The sequence below is a fragment of the Crocuta crocuta genome, unplaced genomic scaffold (assembly GCF_008692635.1).
Source record: "Crocuta crocuta isolate KB4526 unplaced genomic scaffold, BGI_CrCroc_1.0 scaffold217, whole genome shotgun sequence".
NCBI classification, from domain to species: domain Eukaryota; kingdom Metazoa; phylum Chordata; class Mammalia; order Carnivora; family Hyaenidae; genus Crocuta; species Crocuta crocuta.
In genome coordinates this window covers 5,390,024-5,413,162 of record NW_027532208.1, presented here as the reverse complement: position 1 = coordinate 5,413,162, position 23,139 = coordinate 5,390,024, and the positions used below count along the sequence as shown (strand labels likewise).

General features: G+C 38.7%; 1 protein-coding gene across 1 annotated transcript in view; it reads right to left on the bottom strand.

Annotated features, from left to right (window-relative positions):
• The window catches only part of AUTS2 (activator of transcription and developmental regulator AUTS2), a 1,129,625-nt gene that overhangs the window by 619,574 nt on the left and 486,912 nt on the right, over positions 1-23,139 (bottom strand). Inside the window, exons 4-5 of the mRNA XM_077777870.1 lie at positions 16,520-16,621; positions 1,656-1,691 (exon numbers count right to left, since the gene is read on the bottom strand). Coding sequence (XP_077633996.1) covers positions 1,656-1,691; positions 16,520-16,621 — 138 coding nt within the window. The remainder of the gene's footprint in view (positions 1-1,655; positions 1,692-16,519; positions 16,622-23,139) is intronic.

Sequence of the window (23,139 nt, the reverse complement as noted above, 5' to 3'; positions counted from 1 at the left end):
ATTAAAAAAACACTCCTGAAATTAGAAAAATAAGTGACAAAAAGTATAGTAAATGTCTTAATGTTGTAGAGATGACTTTCTTCTTTCAGGGTGATCATACTGACAATAGAAAAAAATACTAGAACGTTTATTCTCAAAGTGATCAAGGGCTAAGTTAGTGGAGTTGGCCTTGCTCTACTGAAAAAAGCCAAGAGGGATAATTTAGCTTTTGGACAGAGAATAGACACTGGCAGCCTCCAGATTTTACTTCCAGCATCTCATCTCAACCCACATCCAGCCTGGTGTGAAGACATGGCAGATGGGCTACTTCTGTTATTTCAACTGCTTCAGCATCTTGCTTGTTTCTGGAAGCATGAATATTCAGCCACAATACGGAGCAAGCATAAGTGTGCTGACTGTATTAAACAGGTACCAAAAAATCTTTATCCTTTTCCATTTTCTCATTATCATAGATTAAGATTAAAAAAAAAATTTAGAAAATGCTACTTCTGCCAAGCTTGGAAAAGACTTATCATTCAACGAAATGATGCTAGTTTTCATATATTTAATGTTATGGAAAGAAATGTGTGGGCAGAAGAAAACCAGAGTAATTATCATTTTAGGGGAAAAGAATTTAAAGGCAACTAAACTGAATCAGTAATTATTTTTCACTTTGTTGTATTTTCATTATTTTATTATGTTCTTGGAAAATGCTGAGCAGGCATTAGAGTATCAATGTTGAGCATTCAGAAATGATTCCTTTAAATGCCACACAAAAAACCCTCCACATTGGCATGTTTTCCTGTTGTGTAAATAATGCCTATTTGTAACTCTTCTTTATTTATATCTTGAAAAAGATTATTGAATCCAAAAAGGGTAATTTTGCTATGAATAAAAGAAATGAAGTGACAATTTCTCTGTGAAAGAATTATCCATGAGATAATCCCTGAAGTAGCACACCATTCCCACCCCTCCCAAAGAACACAGAAATGTCTAGAAATAACATAATACACTTATATTTGCTAACATGAGGAGTTTCATGATTGCTGAAAGGAAATCTCAAGGCCACAAACTCAGACCATAAGGGAAAACATTCATTAAACCACCACCTCTCATCAAAATAGTTGTTTAAAGAAGGCAATTCCCTGTATATGTGGGAAAGTTCTTTAAGAGATCTTAAAAGTGGGGGCACCTGGCTGGCCCAGGTGGTGAAATGTGTAACTTCTTGATCTCGGGGTTGCAGACTGGAGCCCCATGTTGGGTGTAGACATTACTCAAAAATAAAAATCTTTTTTTAAAAAAGATCTTAAAACTGAGTAAAAACTTCAGTGCATAATCTGAATTCCATCCTCCACATGACACAGCACTTCTCACTCAAAAAACATTTATGCGGGAAAGGTGGCATGAACCAATTAGGTCTCCTTTACACTACCAGGTAAAAAGGAAATGCACTGGTTCCAAGACCCACATCTCAGACTGAGTTATGATCCACAGGGCCCGACAGGTTATGTATTTTAAAGATAAAATAATCCTAATAAAAGGATGGATACAAGTCTGCTCTTTAGGACTGAGAGGGGATTTCTTAGAATTTTTTTTTCATATCCTAAAGAAAGAACATTACAGAAGTAAATCAATGCTAACGCAAGGCACACACGTGGAAGTTGAGATAAACTTACGAAGTAGCCTGTTCCCAAGCTGGAAGGAGCTGAACTCTGCAATAAAGCATAAAGACAAAGTGGAAAATCAGCAATGGTTCTTAACACGTTCCAATCCACACAGCTCATTACCAGCCCTTTGCGGGTTTTTCATCACTGCATCACATCACCAGTGTATGCTGCCCCTTGTCATCCGCTACTGATACAAACACCGTGTTGGCTTAATTTTCCCCTTTACATCTCTCAACAACTCAGAGATGCTAACGTGCTATTTACTGAATTCCAAGCTTCTGCGGTGGATGTAATTGCCAATTTATTTGACAGGCAGCTGGGTAATGAATTAATGATGGCATTTCGCCCTGCACTGAGACTAAACAGACACACATCAGCCTGCCTCCCTGACTTGCTGACATTCAATGCCCTGGTCTCAAGCTACTCAGTTTTGTGGCCGCGAAGGGGCAGGCTAGAGGAAAAAGCCCAGACTGACTTGAAAATAAAAGCCCAGTGGGTTTGGATGACTTTTCCAGTGTATGACCTACTTGCCAGTTTATTCCCTAAAGGCATCAGTTAGTACACACAGAGCGCTTTTCAAAAATGAGACATTTTGTAAACATAATTAGTAGAATAAAATGCAAAGAATGTGTGGGTAAAGGGAAGCCATGAAAAGCAACATTTTACTGAAGATTTTAGTAACAGGAATTATCAATTTAGGCTTCCATAGTTTTGACACACAGAAAACTAAAACATAATAATTCTGAAAGGGTTGCAGGGCATCATTTCTTTGGGCAGAAAGGCCAAGAAGAGAATTTTGTTTTAACCTTGACTGATTCATGCTTGTCTACACTTCTGTTTCTTTTTTGCTTAAAACCTCCCACTACAGATTCTTTAATTTTTAGTATCCATTTTGTGAAAAAGAAAGGCTCTAAATAAGCTAAAGACACAAGGAATGCTAATGCTGTGACAGTGTCCTGGTCTGGGCGAAGTGTCCTACCACTGGCAGGACCTTTTCCCTGACTAGCTTGGATCAGGGGTGACCCCCTCCCCAGGGCAGGCTCACTTCCACCTAGAAGCAGGACCTGCTCAGTTCATCTCTAGCTATTCCACCTACATGCCCTGTCCCTGCTCTGCAAACTGCAGGTAGCAGGGACCATTTGGTGAACTTATCACTGCTGCCCCAGTGCGTAGCACACAGGATACATTTAATAAGTATTTGCTGAATTAATGTCTAAAGAAATAAGTGGATTGTATAGGAGGGAAAGAAGGCTTAGGTGAATTTCACATCTCCAAAACAGTAGATGCGAACCTTCCTGATTTTAAACTGTTCTGAGAAGGAAATGCAGTGCTGTTAAGTATCAACAGCACCCACAACAAAAAAGAATAGTGCATCCTAAATGCACTTCCTAAAGCAAAACTTTCTTCACCTCAATGTTTCAGACAGACTCAGGGGGAATAAAAGACAATAGATGTGTGATCCTGCACACTGGACTTGGTTTAAAAGAATCTTGCTGCATTCCTGATCCCATAAATGGTGTGTTGGGAGATCCACCGTAGCCATGGAGACAGCTTCTCATAGCAGTGATTAGCCATGTGACAGCATCACCTGTTTTCAGCACCCACAGCCCTCCATGGAGCGCAAGAAGGCCAAAGCCGGCTTAGGTCTCCATCACCCTGGAGTCATGCCCCTGGGAGATAAACTCATTTTAGGATGAATTACTCAGAAAGAACATGGGATTTGTTTATTTCAGGTTTTTCCCCCTTTCTGCAAATGCATTTTATCCCAGAACCAGAAGGACCCTTCCAAACCCACCTCCCACCCCCACATACATATCATCTTATTGTATACCAAAGAAAATTACATCCTTCAGGTCTCGGAAAGCTCTGTTATACTCATTTTGCATATATATTGTACATTACTCGGGGAGCGGGGTGGAGAAGAGGATTTTGTTGTGCATATTTGTTCTGGCTATTGTTTATGCAGGTCTGACTGAATGAGGGAACAGTGGGTATCATTTCAATTTCTGATGTCAACATCAAATTACTTATTTAATTTCATGCCTGGCGAAGCATTGTATAGCTACACGCAGAATCATTTCACTTCATTTGTTATGCTGTGTTTTCGTGGCGATTGGCTTGCCTTCCAACTGACAGCTTTAATTACGACATGAATTTGATTGCACTGCCGAGGAATTAACATAATGNCCCCTTCCCCCCCCCCCCCCCCACACACAAATACAGACAGACACATGAAAGAACACAGACACTAGACCCTCCCGTGCATTAAAAGCCCATTAGGGTTTCAGTATTTGCTAGAATGCATACAGAACCTTATGGTCAGAGGCTACTCACATTTGTCAACCCAATGTACTCACCTCTTTTTCTAAACAGAAAAAAGTTGGGGGCATTAGGCTGTGTTTTTTGGACCTGGCAAAAAACTTTGTAAGAAAATCCTTCTAATCTTTAACTTTGCCAAACACCCGTAGCATTGACATTTCTTCCCTGCCTACTCCCTTCTCCACCACATTTTTCTTGGCCAACTGCCAGCTCCCTTCAATCACTGGAAATTTTGAAAGAAAAAACATCCCTGAAAGAGGTATCTTCTTGTCCATTTCTACAACCTCAAGAATCTTGCTATGGCCTTGTATTCAGTGGGACTCTATCCTGGGTCAACCACAAGACCTCCACCATCAGGTAAAGATAACAGAAGTTCTGAGACCAGCCACAGGGCAGGAGTCAGGGTTTCACTGACAGTTCATGACACACGTCACATCCCTTAGGCCTTGCTATCCAGAAGGTCCACAAGAGCCTCGATCATGTATGCCTAATCCAAGTTTGTATCTAAATATAGATGCAAATATTTGATAGCATTAACCTTTTTCCCAAGTCAGAAATTCCATGAACACCTGGAACTGTGGGCAAAAACAGACTACACTATAAAAATGGAATAGATGTCTGGAAACAGCCTTCCTATTATTTGAAATGCATAATGTTGGCTATTAATTTACAGATGTGCATTTAGAGACTGGCACCAAATTCTCATATAGGAAAGAGACAGACACCAAAAGGTGAAAGGCCTCGGAATGCAGAGAGGTTATGATAACCTGCCCACTGAACCATTTGACAGAATCAAGCTGATTTCAACTTTCTGTGTTGCCCCAATCCATATCTACTGAGGAGGGTCTTCCTTTCTTGTTTTGCTGGAGTGAGAAAGCAAACTCCAAACTATGAAGCAAAAATTGCCATAGAATCTAGAAAAGGCGAGGAGTTAAAATGAGGCTTGAAAAACTAAAGAGAGGTTTTAAAAAAGAATGCAACAAACACAAGCATCCTTGGATTCAAAAGCATTTGAAATAATACCATACACCCATGTTTAGGCAAATACTTCTGTTGAATAATGAAAAAAGGTTTCATTCTTACTTTCTTCAAATGGCAGAGACGCCAATTCATTCATATTTTCAAGGCACAAGGCAGAAATGATAGGTGTAGAGAGGCTGAGAAAACAGAGTAAGAGAAAGTGTTTAGCAGCGAGAAGACAAGGACAGGAGGAAATGCCTGCCCCCTGGCTATCTGATATGCGATTTCCGGGCTCATTATAAGCCGTCTCCTGTTTCACATGGTCTTTTCATTCTGCTGAATTTTTTTTTTTCCTTCAGGTTTGACCACTGCTCCAGCAATCTCTGCAAATTACCCACCTCGATCTCATTATGTTGCAAAGGAGAGCTTTCTTACAAACACACTCTGCCTCCATCTCCAAGCTACATGGGCTGCAAGAATAGTAATGGGATGCACAGTTGAAAGACACTTTCCAGGAGGTAGAACGGTGCTGCTGACATTCAAGTGTGCAAGTGGATATTCATTAAATGCTCATTCTCCTCTTCCTCACTGCTCCCCACCTGACTTCTTTCCATCTCTGTCACTAAGATATCATGGAAGGTACTCATTAAACTCATGAAGTTAACATTTCTGTTTCAACGGCTTACCTACAACAAGGGATTTCAAAATTGATGATCCATCTTAAATAGATGTGCTCCGTTTATTAGATATCTACACAGAGAGGCCATGGTTACTATTACAGCTCTCTGAGTATGGGATGGATGTGTACTCCACCCCTTGATGAGGATGTGTGCCCTGACCCTAGGGCTAATTTAAATAGAATATTTTAAAATTCTTCCACATCACCAATTGTGCCTGATATCCTTGCCTACCCACCTCCTTGTTATGCTCTTCTCTCTTGGGAGTAAAACACAGAGGATCATGGCTAAGTACATTTCTTGTAAAGGCCACAAAACAAGCTCATTCATGGATTTTCTGTAGCATTTTAAAAAACAATGACAATTAAAAGAACTTCCTAATGCTAGGAAATGTGTCTCGGGGATAAGATTACTAATAGATGATGAAGACACAATATAAATTTGAATGGGAATTACTTCCTGGGGAATTCAAGGAAAAACAGGCCAAAAATTAAAATGAGAAATGTCATATGATCCACTAATTCCATTACCATATTTACACAAAGAAAATAAAACACTAATTTGAAAGGATATATATACCCCTGTGTTTATTGCAGCATTATTTATAATAGCCAAGATATAGAAGCTACCCCAAGTCTGTCCACAAGTGAATGGATAAAGAAGTGGTCGGTCTGTTTATCTGTCCGTCTATCATCTATCTATCTATCTATCTATCAATCTATCTATTGAAAGGAAGTATTATTCAGTCATAAAAAAAAGAATGAGATCCTGCCATTAGTGTCAACATGAATATACCTCAAAGTATTATGCTAAGTGAAATAGGTCAGGCAGAGAAAGACAAATACTGTATTATTTCACTGACATGGAATCTAAAAAAACAAAACAAGTGAATAAACAAACAAGAAAGCAGACTCTTAAATACAGAGAACAAACTGGTGGTTCTCAGAGGAAGGATGGATGGGGGTAAAATAAATAAAGGGGATCAAGAGGTATAAACTTCCAGTTATAAAACAATTAAGTCATGGAGGTGAAAAGTACAGCACAGGGAATAGAGTCGAGAAGATTGTAATAACACCGTATGGTGACAGATGGTGGCTGTACTACCGTAGTGAGGAATGCATGATGCACAGAATTGTCGAATCAGTCAGAAACTAACAAAAACACTACATTAATTATACTTACAAAAATTTCTACAGATAACAAAAGAAATAGACAAATAATAAAATTAGCTTTTCAGCTGAGAAATTTTATAATTTCATACCACGAAAGTTAAAAAAAAAATAGTGGAAACTTCAGGGAACTCAAGGGCCAGTACAGGTGATATTTAGGGAAAGGAATTGCTTTTGTTTTCTTTGTTTGTCATCATTGTTATTATTGATTGCTTTTGGTGTTTAATAAATAATAGATGGGATTTAAAAAAAATAATAAGGGGCAACAAAGTGAGAAAAGCAGCAGTTATGGAAATGGACCCTTCTAACTTCAATTTTCAACCCTCTGTCCCAACCCCCTCACGTGGTCATTGGCTCTCACCTACATTCCGTGCCTTCTAGCTTCTTTACCTCTCTGCGTTCTTGGTCTTATCTTTATCTGTTGTTTCATATGAAGGGCAAATAAACATTTTAAAGTAAAAATGGTAATAACATTCCTTTTAACATCTTCTAGTGCAAAAGGAGGACTATCCTCAGAGTCAAAGAGAATTCTTCTGACTGCGCCCCAGATGCAGGTTTTTTGTTTTTCCCTGCTTTCAGACTTCAGCTGAAATGTGGACTCTTCCTGGGTCTCAAGCCTTCCACCCTTTGGAGTAGGATTACACCGTCAGTCCTCTTGGTGATCAAGCCTTGGGTTCAGACTGGAATTAACTGTGGAATCTCCCGGGTTTCAGCCTGCTGACTACAGACCTTCAGACTTAGCCTCCACAGTTGAAGATGATTATACACACTCTTGGTCCAGTTTCTCTTGAGAACCTTGACTGATAAAACAAATGTATTTGGTACAGGTGCTGCCAAAGTTTGCACTAGAATGGCCTTATTTGGACAATGGGTCTTTGCAGATGTAATTAAGTTCGGATCATACTATATTAAGGAGCCCTAAATCCAAGTACTGCTGTTCTGACAAGGAGCAGAGTACAGAGCTACAAATTGAGCAGAAGGCCATGTGAAGACAGAGGCAGGTACTGGACTGATATTATTAGAAGTCAAGGAATGCCGGAGGCCACCAGAAGCGAGAAGAGGAATGGAAGAGTTCTTCCTAGAGCTTTCAGGGGGATCATGGCCCTACTGAGACCCTTCATGTTGGAATTTAAGCCTCAAAAACAATGAGATCATTAATTTCCATTATTTTGAGCTAGCATTCTATGGTCTTCAATTACAGTAGCCCAGGAGACTAATGGCAGGCTTAGCCTCCTTACCATGCACACGAAGAAATCATGTGATCAGCCCCCTGTGCTCAGTCACTGTATTCAAGCCGCACTGGCCTTATTTCTTCCCCTGAAACATGTCATGCTTGCTCCTGACTCAGGCCCTTGAGCTTGTGGTTCCTGATACCAAGGGAGCTCTTCCCACAGATCTTCACAAGGCCACCTCCCCTCCTTTAGGCTCTGGTTTAAACATCACCTGCAGAAAGGCCTCATCTGATCGCCTGGTTAAGGCAGCAACACGTGCCCTTCAAGCCCTCATCACTGTTTTGTTTACCTGGTAAAATGTTATACTCTCTGCTCACAGGTCGGTTGTTTGCCTGAATGTAGGCCTCATGAGGACAGAGACTTCAACTTGTCCACTAGTCAAGCTCAAGCACACAGATCTATACCCAACACATTTAAAGTACTGGATAAATATTTCTGGACAGTCAGAATGCTGACACATCCAAGAAAAATGCGTAAATATATGGTTCTGGAATAGAAAAGGGCAGAAACAAACTGTCAGGGAAAAGGAAAATCTAACACAAATTTTAAAAGAGAGAGAAGAGAAGAAATAGAACATGAAGAACACTTTATAGGTCTGGATTAGATCAGAGTTTCTTCCTAACTAAGGGAAACTCATGGATGGTGTGGCCTCTGTCTGTTTCTTCCTTAATAACAGCAAGCCAATCTGGTACAGAGGAAAACTTTGGGGGGAAGTTAGGAAGAAAAAAGGCTGGGACACACGCATAGGTGAATGAATGACTGTGGTAGGATCCACAAACATGGGGAGTTTGGGGGAATCTCAAAAAGATGCAGAAAAAAAAATGCCTCATTTATGATGTTAAATGGACTAAATGGCCTCGGCACAGATTACATAACTGTTTAGCACAGTACTTACTATAATTCGATCTCTTTTCATGGTTTTCTGAAATGTTTCAATTCCCTCAAAGTACTGAGTCCTTCAAAAGTACTAGATATTTTTCTCCCTTCTCATAACTAAAAACCTGACCCCAAAACCATTCATGGAGAAACGAGTCATATCGATATACTCATTTCAATCAAGCATTAAAGAAGTCTACTTGCATAGGATGGTGGGAAGAGCCTGCTAGAGAAAGTGACATTGGGGCTGGCAGAAGGAAAAGAGGGAAAAAAGATACAAAAGAAAACACAAAGGCAGGAAGATTTGAAAGTGCAGACTATTTAAGAAAACCACGGTGGTTCAGAGGGACTGAGCATAAGGTACAAAGATGGGGAAGGAGAGGGAGGGCAGGAAGATGAAGGGGAAGCCTCAGACTTCTTGTGGGGCTCTGCAGACCATCCTCAGGAGTATGGACTTGGTCCAAAATATCTTAAACAAGAAAATCTGATTGTGATCTCTGATTCCCAGAAAACCCACTCTGGGCACAGTGCAGAGCACAGTGCAGGGGAAACAGAGACGACGGGGCAGATGGCACCAGTAAGAGGCCACAGGAACCCTGTGTGTGACAAATGGTAGGGCATCTGAAGTATCAGCAGTGTCAATGAAAATATAATCATACTCAAATACCTCTTTGCAAATACAGGCAGAAGATATAGGAAAGTGACCAAGGAGACAGGGTAAGGAGAGAGGAAGGAACTGAGCTCGACTCTGAGGATTCCAGCTCTGGGATCCAATACTAGGACAGGAAAGTAAGAGGGATGGACGGTTCACGTGTGAGAAAAACAGGTAAGGTGATATGGGATAAGGACTGTATTTGGGAGGAAGAGTCCTATATGTCATGACTGAGATAAGCAGGTCTTGTCAAACTGACGCTTACAAGGAATTCAGATTCAAAAGGGCAGAGAGGCTGCTACGGGAAGTTCTAAGTCTGAGACAGAAGGATGATTTTAGAATGATTGTTTTTGAGCCTGGTGGATGTGCCAAGAACCGTGCGACACGATTCAAATAGCACGGTGCCAGGTGATCTTTAAAGAAGACCTAGGGGCACCCGGGTGGCTCAGTCTGTTAAGAGTCCCACTCCTGACTGCGGTTCAGGTCATGATCTTGGAGTCTGTGAGTTCGAGCCTCGCATCAGGCTCTGCACTGATGGTACGGAGCCGGCTTAGGATTCTCTCTGTCTCTCTCTGCCCTCCTCCTGCTCTGCCAGCATGAGCCCGCTCTCTCTCTCTCAAAATACATAAACATTAAAAAATTTTAAACATAATAAAGGAGACCTACGAGGCGGGTCGAAGTGTGCCCTTTTCACAGAAACAGAAACCTAGACTGGGAAAGATCAAGTTCTTTGCTCAAGGTCACACAGAAGATAAACTGCTTTTACAACTTGGTGTGTTAGTAATGAATGCCCAGGATCATTTCAAAATTTGAGGATTTTATTTATTAAATTTATAAGTAGACTTAGCCCCTAAATTCTGACAACTTCCTCAGTGACAAAACTCTGTAACTTAGAAGCAATACAGTCCTCCTTGAATAACTCATCATGAATATTTATATACTCAATTATTCCCCTTAACTTTTTCCTTAGTGACTAATCTAAACAAGTTACTCTGTCTCCTTGATGTGGACAATCTGAGAGTCCTTGTAGACAATTATTCCCTCCTGGCAAAACAGTTTGGGAGTGCGTAATTTAGAAAAGCCAAGCACATTTGGTTTTGAAGCTTTGCCCATGAGTCAAATCCTCCAGCCACACTGAAATTCTTTATTCTTTCTCTTTTTTGCCTGTCCAATTCAAAATAACTAAGATGGAATAATATAATATCTTCATTAGCTGCACTTGGGAGTGAGTCTCAACTGCCAAAGCTTCTAAAAATAACTGAAATGAGGAGAAGGCTTAGGGGAATTTTTATCTCAGCTGAGAAACCAGGAGTGGGCATGATGGACTCACAGGGACCAGAAACATTCTCCTGCCTTAAGCAATAACACCACCACCCAGACAAAATGTGTAAGAAAAGGGATTTTAGAAACTGGGCAGTAGGCATGCAAGACAGTGATCTTCAAGACAAGGGAAGCTGGTGAGACGACCCTAAAAACTGCCCCAGTTTAACGCCTGAAGAGAGTTTTCATGCCAGAGTAGAGCAACTGATGGTGGCCCCGGTAGAGCCCAGAAGTACCCCGAGTTGAGAAGACAGAGCTGGAGGAAGGCAAGGCAGCTGGAATTTCCAAAGCAGATGGGAGAGAAAAGACCTTCACAGGGACAGAATCATGGAAACTGCAGAAAGGTCCCCTCTGGTCTTCACCTAAATCGCTATCAGCACATCTGCTGGAGAAAAGCATCCCGAGCAAGGGGAACAGTCACTGGAGGGAGCAGGCAGAGCAATCCCCAGAGCAGAAAACGGCCTTTCCACCAGCTGGCAAGGTTTGGAAAAAATCATGTAATGCATTGGGAATTAAGCAGAGTATTCAGTAGAGGGGAAAAAATTAGCCTTAGCCTAAAGGCTGCTCTAGTTCTGCCCAGGAACACATAAAAGCAAACCTCAGAAACATCAACCTATTTCCAAGTGACATAATTGCATCCCCAGAATAAAGCTCAAGAAAATTTATAGAAACCAAAAAAAATAGCAACCAACAAAGAAAAATTCACAGTGTTTGGCATCCAAAACAAACAAACAAAACCTGTCAAGCATGCAAAGGAGACAGAAAATAACAATCTGTAATGAGGAGAAAAAGCAACCAACAGAAACAGACATGGAAATGACACAGAGGACATGATTAGTAGACTAAGGGCCTTAAAACAGTAACTACTTTCCACATGTTCAAGAAACAAGCATGGGAAGGAGAGACATGGTAAAAGAAAACAAAACAAGACTAGTAGTGGTCTTTCATTCCATCTCTTCATTTTCTGATAGTTATTAAAGTAATTAGTTTCTAATTCTCTTTTAAGAAACAGTAGGGGTATCTTTGTCCTTTAAAATATTGTGTGGGTAGGTGTTGCCCTGATTCCAAAAGAATCACTTTGTGGCTTTACTTATTTGTCAAAGGCTTTCATCTCAGCAAATTTTAGATTGCAATGGGCCTGAGGTAAGAATGTGCAACCTCAATACTGCTCATGCAAAAATAAATGGCTGGAGGTTTTGGAAGATCTTACTAAAGGCCAACTACTTCTTTTTTTCTCTTTCTCTCTCTCTCTCTCTCTCTCTCTCTCTCTCTCTCGGGGGGGGGGTCATTTCTCCTTTCATATTTTGATACTGTTGTTGCAAAAATTATGAATTTTAAAACCTAGTAAGTAACATGAGGTCAAAGTATTGCACAGACTGGCTTGACATGAGATTTGCAGGATTATTCTGGCTCTTTTTTTTTTTTTTTTACATTATTTCAGTGTGGTAAAAAATATATACAACATAAAGTTTAACATTTTAGCCATTTTTAAGTGTATAAGTTGGGCATTAATTACATCCACATTGCTGTGAATGTATCCAAAAAAATGATTTCATCACCCTAAACTAAAACTTTGTAACCATTAATCAATAGCCCCCAATCCCTCACTTTCTCCAACTCATGCCCCTGGCCCCTGTTAACACCTATTCTGCTTTCTGTCTCTATAGTCTAGGTTTCTAAAATAAGTGGAATCATATAATATTTGTGTTTTTATGACTAGCTTCTTTCACTTAGTATAATGCTTTGAAGGTTCTGGAGCATGCCTAAGAACTTATTCCTTTTTATGACTAAGTAATATTCCATTGCCCATATATGCCCCTTTTCATTATCTATTCATCTACTGATGGACACTTGGGTTGTTTCTACTTTTGGTTATTGTCAATAATGCTGCAATAAAATTAGGCATATAAATATCTCTCTGAGTAACTTCTTTTTTTAAATTTTTTTAATGTTTTATTTATTTCTGAGAGAGAGAGAGAGAGAGAGAGAGAGAGAGAGCGCTAGCGAGCATGGGCAGGGGAGGGTCAGAGAGAGAGGGAGACACAGAATCCAAAACAGGCTCCTGGCTCTGAGCTGACTGTCAGCACAGAGCCCGACGCAGGGCTCAAACCCACGAACCGTGAGATCATGACCTGAGCTGAAGTTGGATGCTCAACTGACTGAGCCACCCAGGTGCCCCTGAGTAACTATTTTCAATTTGACTGCATATATACCTAAAAGTGGAACTGGTGGGGTATATGGAAATTTTATATTTCATTATTTAGGAAATTGCCAAGCTGTTTTCCACAGTGGCTGCACCATTTTCCATTCTCACCATCACATATGAGGATTCTAATTCTCTATATCCCTGCCAACTATTATCCCCCCCCCTTTACCCTTTTTATTATAACTATCTTGGCAGATATAAAGGGATATCTCATTATGGCTTTGATTTGCATTTCCCTAGTGACTGTGATGATAACAATCTTTCATGTGCTTACTGGCCATTTGTATATCTTTTCTGCAAATGTCTATTCAAGTCCTTTTCCCATTTTTAAATATTAAACACTTACCAGTTATATGATTTGCAAATATTTTCTCCCATTCTATAGGGTTGTTTCTTTTTTTCACTTTCTTGATAATGTCCTTTGAGATGCACAAATGCTTTTAGTTTGGATGAAGTCCAATTTTCCTATTTTCTCTTTTGTTGCTAACGGCTTTGGGGCCATCTCTAAAAATCCACTGCCAAATTCAAAACCGTGATATTGACTCACATTTGCTTCTAAGAGTTTCATGATTTGGGTTCTTATACTTAGGCCACTGATTCATTTTGAGTTAACGTATGTACATGCTGTGATGGAGAGGTCCAACTTCACACCTCTACACAAGGAAATCCATCATCTGTTCAAGAGAAAATATCTTCCCACCTGAATGGTCTGAACACTCATATCAAAAATCAGTTGGCTACAGATGTTAGACTTATATTTGGAGTCTAACTTCTATTATTCCATTGGTCTGTATGTCTAATCTGATGCCAGTATCATACCATTTTGACTACTGCAGCTTTGCTGATAGTTTTAAAGAGTCTCTCAGTGTGGTTCTTCTTTTCTAAGACTGCTTTGACCACTAGGGTTTCATGCATTTACACATTAAATCTGAGTATCTGCTTTCTCCTGTTTGCAAAAAAAAGGATGCTGGAAATTTTCAGAGTAATTTCCCAGAATATGTACATTGCTTTGGGAAGGATTGACAACACAACGATGTTAAGTCTTCCTATCCATAAACACAGGATATACCTTGACAATTTCTTTTGATCTAATGGAAAGTGAATTCAGGGCAACTAGTCAAAAGATCTCAATGACTGTACAATACTGTGCTCTTGTCCCCTGACTTACCATGGTTTTCATTTTTCTACTCTGTAATGAAATTATGATTAACTGGAATAATCCTGGCAAAATTTCCAGGGCTAGTAAGATCTCATTTTAAAAACAAAACAAGGGGCACCTGGGTGGCTCAGTCTGTTGAGCATCCAACTCTTGATTTCTGCTCTGGTCATGATCCCAGGATTGTGGGGTCGAGCCTCATGTCAGGCTCTGCACTGAGCATGGGGCCTGCTTAGGATTCTCTCTCCCTCCCCACCCCCCCACTTTTTCTTCTCTCTCTCCCTCTGCCCCCTCCCCTATTTGTGCTCTCTCTCTAAAATCAAAAAAGATTCTCACCCTCTGCCCCTCTCCCCTGCTTGCACATGCACGTGCTGTCTCTCTAAAATAAAATTAAAAATTAAAAAAAATTTAAAAATTTCAGGAGCTACTTAAGTATTGTAAACAACTTAGGGAAGAAATATTGTTATGGTTTTATTATTAGAATTTATAGTTCCATCATAAATTAATGAAACATAAAAACACACAAAGAAATATTCTTATACACAGACATACTCACACAGCAAAAGACTGAGTTAGTATTACTTGTATAATGGATATTAAACCTTATTAGAAGAATGGGATGCAATTATCTACAACTAAGACATTAAGAGTACCAAAGAATAATTATACTTTGGTATTCCACTTATTTTTTTTTCTTTCATAGTTTATTGTCAAGTTGGTTTCCATATAACACCCAGTGCTCATCCCAACAAGTGCCCTCCTCCATCCACTTAATTCTTTTAGGAAGTCAATGCTCTCTACATCAATTCTCACTCTAAATCTCTCACAATTTCCTGAGAGGTGTAGGAAGAAGGTAGGGTCTTGAGATTCTGTACCTTGGGTGATGGAGAAATGGATGGGAGATGATTACAGGGAATGATGCAAGGTTCTGCAGCATTCTCTTACTTTTTATGCTAATGAACACTCCTTAGTTAAAAAAAGTTTTGAGCACACACCTAAAATATACAAGTTTATAAATTATGTCCTTGAACTACTCCCCCCCTCATTAAATTACGTATTAGGAAAGTTTAAATTTTTTTTTGTTTTTAGAAAAAAAATCAGTAAGTTCTAATACTTTTTTCTTGTAACTCACTGGATTATCTTGTATACCACGGTGAAGACAACTGCTTTAGAGTATTAAAAAAAGAGGTGTGCCTGGGTGGCTCGTTGATCAAGCATCTGACTTTGGTTCAGGTCATGATCTCCCGGTTTGTGGGTTCGAGCCCTGTGTTGGGCTCTGTGCTGACAGCATGGAGCCTGGAGTTTGCTTCGGATTCTGTGTCTCCCTCTCTCTCTGCCCCTCCCCACTCTCAAAAATCAAAAATCATTAAAAAAAACTATTTAACAATAATTTTTACAAAGGCAGACAAGGGACAAAAGGTTTTTGCTCCTTATTATATGTTCTAACTCTGCTTATTCTTCTTAAAACTCAGAGAGTGTGAATTTCTGTCTCTTTCTTGAGAGTATTGTCTCAATCTGTTAATGTTCCTTCATTGTTAATAAAATACTAATAAAAATTTCTTCCTAATTGATCATTTTATAAGAAAGCTTCCAAGTGTTGCTTTCCAGGGGAAAGATGGGTCAAGAATCCAGTTATGTGACATGTTAGGATAGAAGAAAAGAGAGCCCAGAGGATCAGGTGGTCTTGGGAGTGCCACACGGGAAATCTGCCATGTTGGCAGATAGGAGGCTAGAGAGTGGCTGGAGGCAGGTCTAGGGGGGTGACAGAGCCCTCAAGATTACGGTGTGTTATCACTAGGAGATTTCCTTTGGAAATCAGTCAGGAAATAAAACTCCTTCTCTTGACAAATAGGTGGCTGGCTACTCATCCTTTCTAACAGGAATAAAAATGGCAGACAGGGATGGTTACCAACCTCACGGGCAAAGATATTACAAAGAACCCAAACTTAAATGACGTCATCTTCCAGGGGTAGCACTGCTGGACTACTTTTTTCATTTGCAACACTGACACTGAAAATACTATCACTACCCCTTGTAATCTCTTATCCCTAAGGTGACAAGTACTCCCACCCACCTAATAAATAATAAAGCATATTTTAGGTCAAAATAGAAAACAGAAGAAAAGCATCTGGCCAGACTCAACCATGATGCCAAGAGAGGGTGAACTGTGCTGTGCGCATAGACAGAGTGACGGAAAGGGATGACAGTGCTCGAAACTGAGACTTGACCCAAGGGATGTGTGGTCTGGTGGTTTTGTTTGATTTTTTTTTTTTCTTTTTCTTTTTCTTTTTTTTTTTCCAACTTACATCACTGAGCCTTTCCCGAGAGCTGCTCCTGTGGAAGCCCTTGGATTCTCCGCTGGCGCTCTCGCTGTCACTGTCCCTGCAGCTGTTCTGGCCTGGTTTGAGCTAAAAGCAAATGAAGAGAGGAGAAAGAACAAGGTCAGTGGTCTTCTCACACAGCTGTTCCCTCGCCCACGTCTTTAAGTCTTGTCAAAGTGAACAACTTAAGGTCCTGCGTTTGAACATCCTTCTCAGCTTCAGAGCAGTACCAGGCGAGCTGCCGCAGGAAGGAACATGGAGAGCAGAATAAGCAAAACATTTACCATAAAATGTCAATGCAAATATGAGTGAATAAGCTTAAGACACACACACACACACACACACACACACACACACACACACACACTTGAAAAAAGATCTAACAAAGGTCCATGAATCTTGGAAATTAATCTTCCCTCTGATTTGTCCTCTTCCACTGGGGCATTTGTGTTAATAATAAAAAGACCAAACACAGTGAATTAGCTGACGCCAGATTACACCAACTACAGTTGCCCACTTTATTTTCCCTGTCCTCCTCTGAAGAAAGACTACCACAAAACAGAGCAAAAGACAATGTCTTCTTCTCCTGGGAGAAAATGATGAAATGCTCCATGTTACTGTCTGACCACTGGGAAGACGATGTCCCTGGTTTCTGAGACAACACTGTGGAGGTACCAAATTAAGACCCACAGCTTAGGGAGACTGAACTAGCACTCATTCAACAAATATGTATTAAGTGTGGCATCTGGGCCTGGTACTAAGAGCTGAAAATATGAGGCTAAACCAAAGGAAAAAAAAATTAAAGTAAAAAGTCTCTGATCTGATGAAAGTTACAAATTGGCAGTTTCTACACATTTGCATAGCTCTGATTTTCATGTTCAGAAAGTTCTACACATTTAACCATTTCCACTGAAATGAATAAACACACAGAACTGCAAACCATTAGTCTATGAGGCCATGAGTCCCCCCACATGTGGACCATTAATTAGCCTATGATGTCATCATCAGCAACCACCTTTGCAGAGACCCCAAGCAATCTGACGCAGGGTATAATAAACAGCCCTTTTACAATGTTCTTCATCTCACAAGGGAAAGGCAGCAAGACAAGCAAATATAGTAACACAAGGAAATACATGCTACATTAACACCAAACAGATGCAAGTGACATTAGGAAGAAAGGTAACCTCTGAAGCCTTGGATTTTCAAAGCGGATTGAGCTCATATGGCTGAGAGGAGAGGGGAAGATACTCTCAACAGGAGAAAGTCAGAAAGCAAAGGCAGAGAAAGCAACATGCTAAGAAATGATAAGAATGAGTCTTATCTGAAACAGAGATTTCCTTCTGGGAGGAAATTGGAAGAAACATTATTGAGGGGTACATGGATCAGACATGGAAAGTCTCAAACAAAACGTAAGCCCCATACTTCTAGGAGGAGGGAATTTCAGAGAGGACAGGTAATAGGTAGCACAATTTCTGCCTGCAGGTTTTCATGTGGCTCGGGGACCAAGGCGGAATGTGAACCAAGACAAACGGAGAATGAATTGGAATCCAAGTCCCTTGTCAAATGTGCCTCTTTAAAAACTGCAGTTCAGACCCCACTCTGGGTCACACCAGCTAATAAGCTGTCCCCAAACCCCCACTATAGAGAGCATTCTTTTTTGCTTTCAGCCTTTCTACAAATCCACTTTTACCACTTCCTTCTAAAACTCCCTTTCTTCAAAAGTCTTCTCTAATGGAACCCAGAAAAATGATACTCATTTTACTTTGTATCCTCCTGGGTCCTTAAGTACTTAGTTTCCTAGTAAATTACCATGAAACCTGCTAATTCTAAATTAATTCAGAGGCAAGCTATATGAGCCTTTTCTTATTACTATGGAATAAAAGTTCAGAATATCGTCATTCTCTTCAAATTTTCATTTTTATACTTATAATAAAGGGGAATTTAATCTAAAATGAACATGACTTTCTTTCAATTTCCTGAACGTGCCATGTCCATTTCCATCCTGTACCTGTGTATTCACACTACGTTTCCTCAGCCAGTAAAGCTCACCCTCACCTTCTCTGCGCGTTTCAGGCCAAGATTGTTTTTAAAGGTCAGATATGATCCACTATGGTCTTTGAAGAGCTCTTTCTTTCTATATTTATTTTCTTATGTATGCCTTCAAAGTTTAGCCAGTATATCATTCTTCATTAAATGGCTGATAATTACATATTTTCAAGTATGAAAAGGCTTATTGTTATTAAATACATCTGACTGTTGATAAAATCTGTATGTAGAATGGGCACTCTAATTTTGAGGCAATATCATAATTTTTATCTCCCTGGACCTCTGACTTAAGTAAAGACAGGTAAAGTTATTTCCAATGTATGAATGAAGAAACAAATAAAGCGAATGATATGCTCAGAATTAGGCAAGATATCTAGGACTCAGTCCATGTCTATACAGCTTACCCCTCTCTTCATTTTACTTCTTAGAACCCATTTAGTATGTTAGCATTTCACATGGAAATAATGAGTCTGCAATATGTTAGTATTCCCTATAGAGTATGTTTTAAATATATTTGTGGCACCTGACTTAATTCACACACAAAAAAGAAATCTTTCAAGGTGACATTTGGTCAAGAGGTGTTTATAAAAACTCAGTCCCTCAACCTAGATGAGAAATAAAAACCTAGTAGGGAATTAAGAGCATAAGAACATAAAGACTTCTCCTGATATCTACCTGGCTTACCAAAATCTGGACATGGCATTTGGGTCTCTTCCATGTTTCTTCATAGAAGGCAAACGATGACTTTAACAGGCCTAACAAGAGACTGCAGTGGCTCTGATGTAAATTATCTGACTAAATGTTGATCTAGGCTAAGGGCAAAACCCAAGAAGGACTAAGATGAAGCAGCTTCCTTGCCTTCCCTGTACCCTTCCAGCAAAAGCACATCAGTGAATTCTCTTTGGAGAGCCTTACATAAAATCCGCCCCCACACTGCCCTTTTCTCCTCCAAAGCCAGGCTCAAGTTTAAAGGAAACTTAGGATTTTAAGCTGTCAGACAGCTCAATATTTCAAAGAAATGGATTGACTACAGTAAGTACTAAAAGCTAAACCACAAGATTTCAGGCAAAGAAGTATTCATTCCTAATCCCATGAATACATTTAAAACTGGCATTTTCAGCCATATCCAATGGATCATTTGGGGTAGCACAGCTAACTTAGAAGTTGTAATCCTTCACCTGAAATTCCCAGCTATTACCTACAACCAAGAGACATTACAAAGGCCAGGTGGTGGCTTAAACATTTAAAGACATAAGAAAAATCAATCCGCTTGCATTGATTTGTCCTAGCATCCATGGTGGCTGTTGTATGAAAGCTATGGCTGTAACAGATGCAATGAGATTTCTTACTATCACCTTTTAGATACATTAAAGTACCTTGTTTACTTAAAAATTACTATTAATTCACTCTTATTTCCAGAATTTTCTTCTCATTAGAATATTATATAATTTAGGCATCAGAATGAGAAAAAAAAATACAGATCTGGGATGGGTGGTAGTTTTCCTGTCAATAAGATTAACAACTTTTATAAAATATAAGAAGCCGAGTTGTTTTCCATTCAATTTCACTGTCAACAATATATTCAAAAACTCTGAAGCTGTGATCGTGTTGGAGTTAACTGTTATTAATGGCTAATTAGGAAAATAATGATCCATGGTTTTATCACCGCTAATGAACATGTAACGAAATCCCATCACCCTGGACTCGGCTAAGGTGGAGGAATTCTGTATACACCTGCCAAGATTGGTGAACCAGGTGATGCCACTCCTTGCCGCTGAGTTTGGAGAGTTCAAGATGCTAGATGCTCTGTGGGCATCATTAATCCTTCAAACAAAATTCACAGAAGGATAAAGTATGTGGAGATGATACCAATGACTGAAACTCAAGAGAAATGATGTGAATTATCCACCGCAATGCAGAAAAGCATCCAAAAGTAATCTCCTACCACCGTTTTGGTTCCTCAAAGCAGCATAAATCCTATGTCAGACTGCTGAGTTTTCCTGCAGGGATCTGAATGAACTTCACACAATGTTTTAAAAATGTGTCAATAAGCACAGACTTGTCTTTTTTTCAATGAAATTTTGTAACACGCTTTCACTAACATCAAAATGGAAAGTATTTAATCTTGTAAAGACATTGATTTTTTTTCCCCAAAATAAAACTTTTCCCACTTGTTAAAATCTTCTCCATAGATTGGGTGGAATTTGTACTATTTATTTTTTATTTGAGTATAATTGACACACAATATTTTATTAGTTTCAGGTACAACATAGTGATTTCAACATCTCTATATGTTTTTCTATGCTGCCCACAAGTGCAGGAATCATCTGTCACCATATAATTGTATTATAATCCCAGTGACTATATTCCCTATGATACCATTTATGCCTAGAACTTATTCCTTAGATAACTGGCAACCTGTAATACCCACTCCCCTTCACCCATTTTGCCCATTCCCTCATCCCACTTCCCTTTGCCAAACACCACCGTATTCTCCATATTTATAGGTATGACTCTGTTTTTTGTATGCTTATTCATTTGGTTTGTTATTTAGACTCCATTTCTGAGTGAAATAATATGGTATTTGTCTTTATTGGTCCAACTTATTTCAATTAGTGTAATACCTTAGGTCCATCCATGTTGTTGCAAATGCCAGGATCTCATTCTTTTATATGACTGTGTAATAGTCCATCATGGTGTGTGTGTGTGTATCACATCTTTATCCATTCACCTATCAATGAAAATGTGGGTTGCTTCCATATTTTGGGTCTTATAAATAATGCTGTGATAAACAGATGGGTGCATATAACTTTTCAAATTAGTATTTTATTTCCTTTGGGTAAATAGCCAGTAGTGTGATGGTTAGATCATATGGTATTTCTATTTTTAATTCTTTAAGGAACCTCCATGCTATTTTCCAAAGTGACTGTAGTGCATCTGCATTGTCTTATTCCTTGGGTTTTAAAAGGTACTTAGGATGAGAAAAACAGAACTAAACTACTTAATGAAAAGCTGATGCATCAACTTAAGCTAACAGGAAATACAAACAAAATTACAAATTTGAAAAGAAAAAACATTTTAAGAAATTGATTAATATATTGTACTTGTATATGTACAATATAACAAATTGTGCCTAAAAGGTAAACATTAAATTCTGGACACTAAGGCAGGGCAAGAAATTTGTGTAAAATTTCCCTGGGATCATAGAATTAGAAATTATCTTGTTATTATCCTCAATAGTTAAACAAAGTTTTACGTAAGGATTTGATAATCTTATAGTTAACCATTGGTAAAATTTAAACATTAAATATGATGTCTTCTAAATCATTATCAAATATAAAATGATTTAAATTATAATAAATACTCCCTATTGAGAATATTTGGAAAATAAGGGAATAGCAAGAAAGCAAAAGCATAGAAGTATGTTGGTTATAATAATATATATATATATATATATATATATGTATGTATGTATTAAGCCCAATTTTTTAAAACAGCAAGAACGTCTAAAGAGAGGGGGAAAAAGACAATGGAATAAAAATAAATGGTCAGGTGAAATCATATGTCAAAGACAGTCATTTTCTTGTGATAAGAGATACCATTTTTACCCCATATAGGTCTGTACTTTATACTGAAGGATTGAGTTATAAACTTTTTATGCCAATGTCTATAGCAAAGAAATATTTTTAAGTAATCAAGGAAATTGAGATGGGAGTCTTTAGCATCCTATTAATCAGGAAGCCAGAAAACAGAACAACAGAAAAGGACATAGATGCTAAAACACTCAGTGTGAGGCAATATGTAGTAAATTTGGTGATTCCCAGAGACGTCTTTGTGCATACCCATAAGACATCAGCACCAACTAAAGATGGACTAGGTCACAAAGAATATCAGNGCACACTGTATACACTGCATGTTAGCTAACTTGACAATAAATTATATTTTAAAAAATAATTAAAAAAGAAATAGATAGCTCTATCACCTAGAGATTTTAAAAAATGTTTTCTTAAAACATTTTTTAAAGCTGTCTCTACCATCACAGTTGAGTCAAAGACAGAATCATAGACACACCATTTAAAAGTTAAGAAAATAAAAATTTTAAGTATGTAAGATAAACAATATACAAGTGCTGTAAATCTGTGCTAGAGGTTAACTCAGAGACTATAATTATTTTGTAAAGGGGAAAGTAATAGAAATAAAGAGCCTCGTTACAGAGATCAGAAAAAGAGACAAGAAAGCAACTACAGGGACAAATAAAGAAAAGAGATTCCAAAAATAAAAAGTACGTAAAGAACTGGAAACTGATATACTGCACACAATTAATAAACTAGAGTATAAATGGGAGCGAAACCCACAGAATTAAGAGGGACATCTGCTTACAAATCCAAGAATTTGTAAAGAAATAAAGAACAAAATCAAATATAGAAAGATAATAGAATATTATATAATGTAAAAAATATAAGAATATGACTACTGTAAAAATGTGAGAACAAACACATTTGTAAATTATACTACTAAACATTCTATGGGGTACTATAAAAAACATAACCGAATAATTT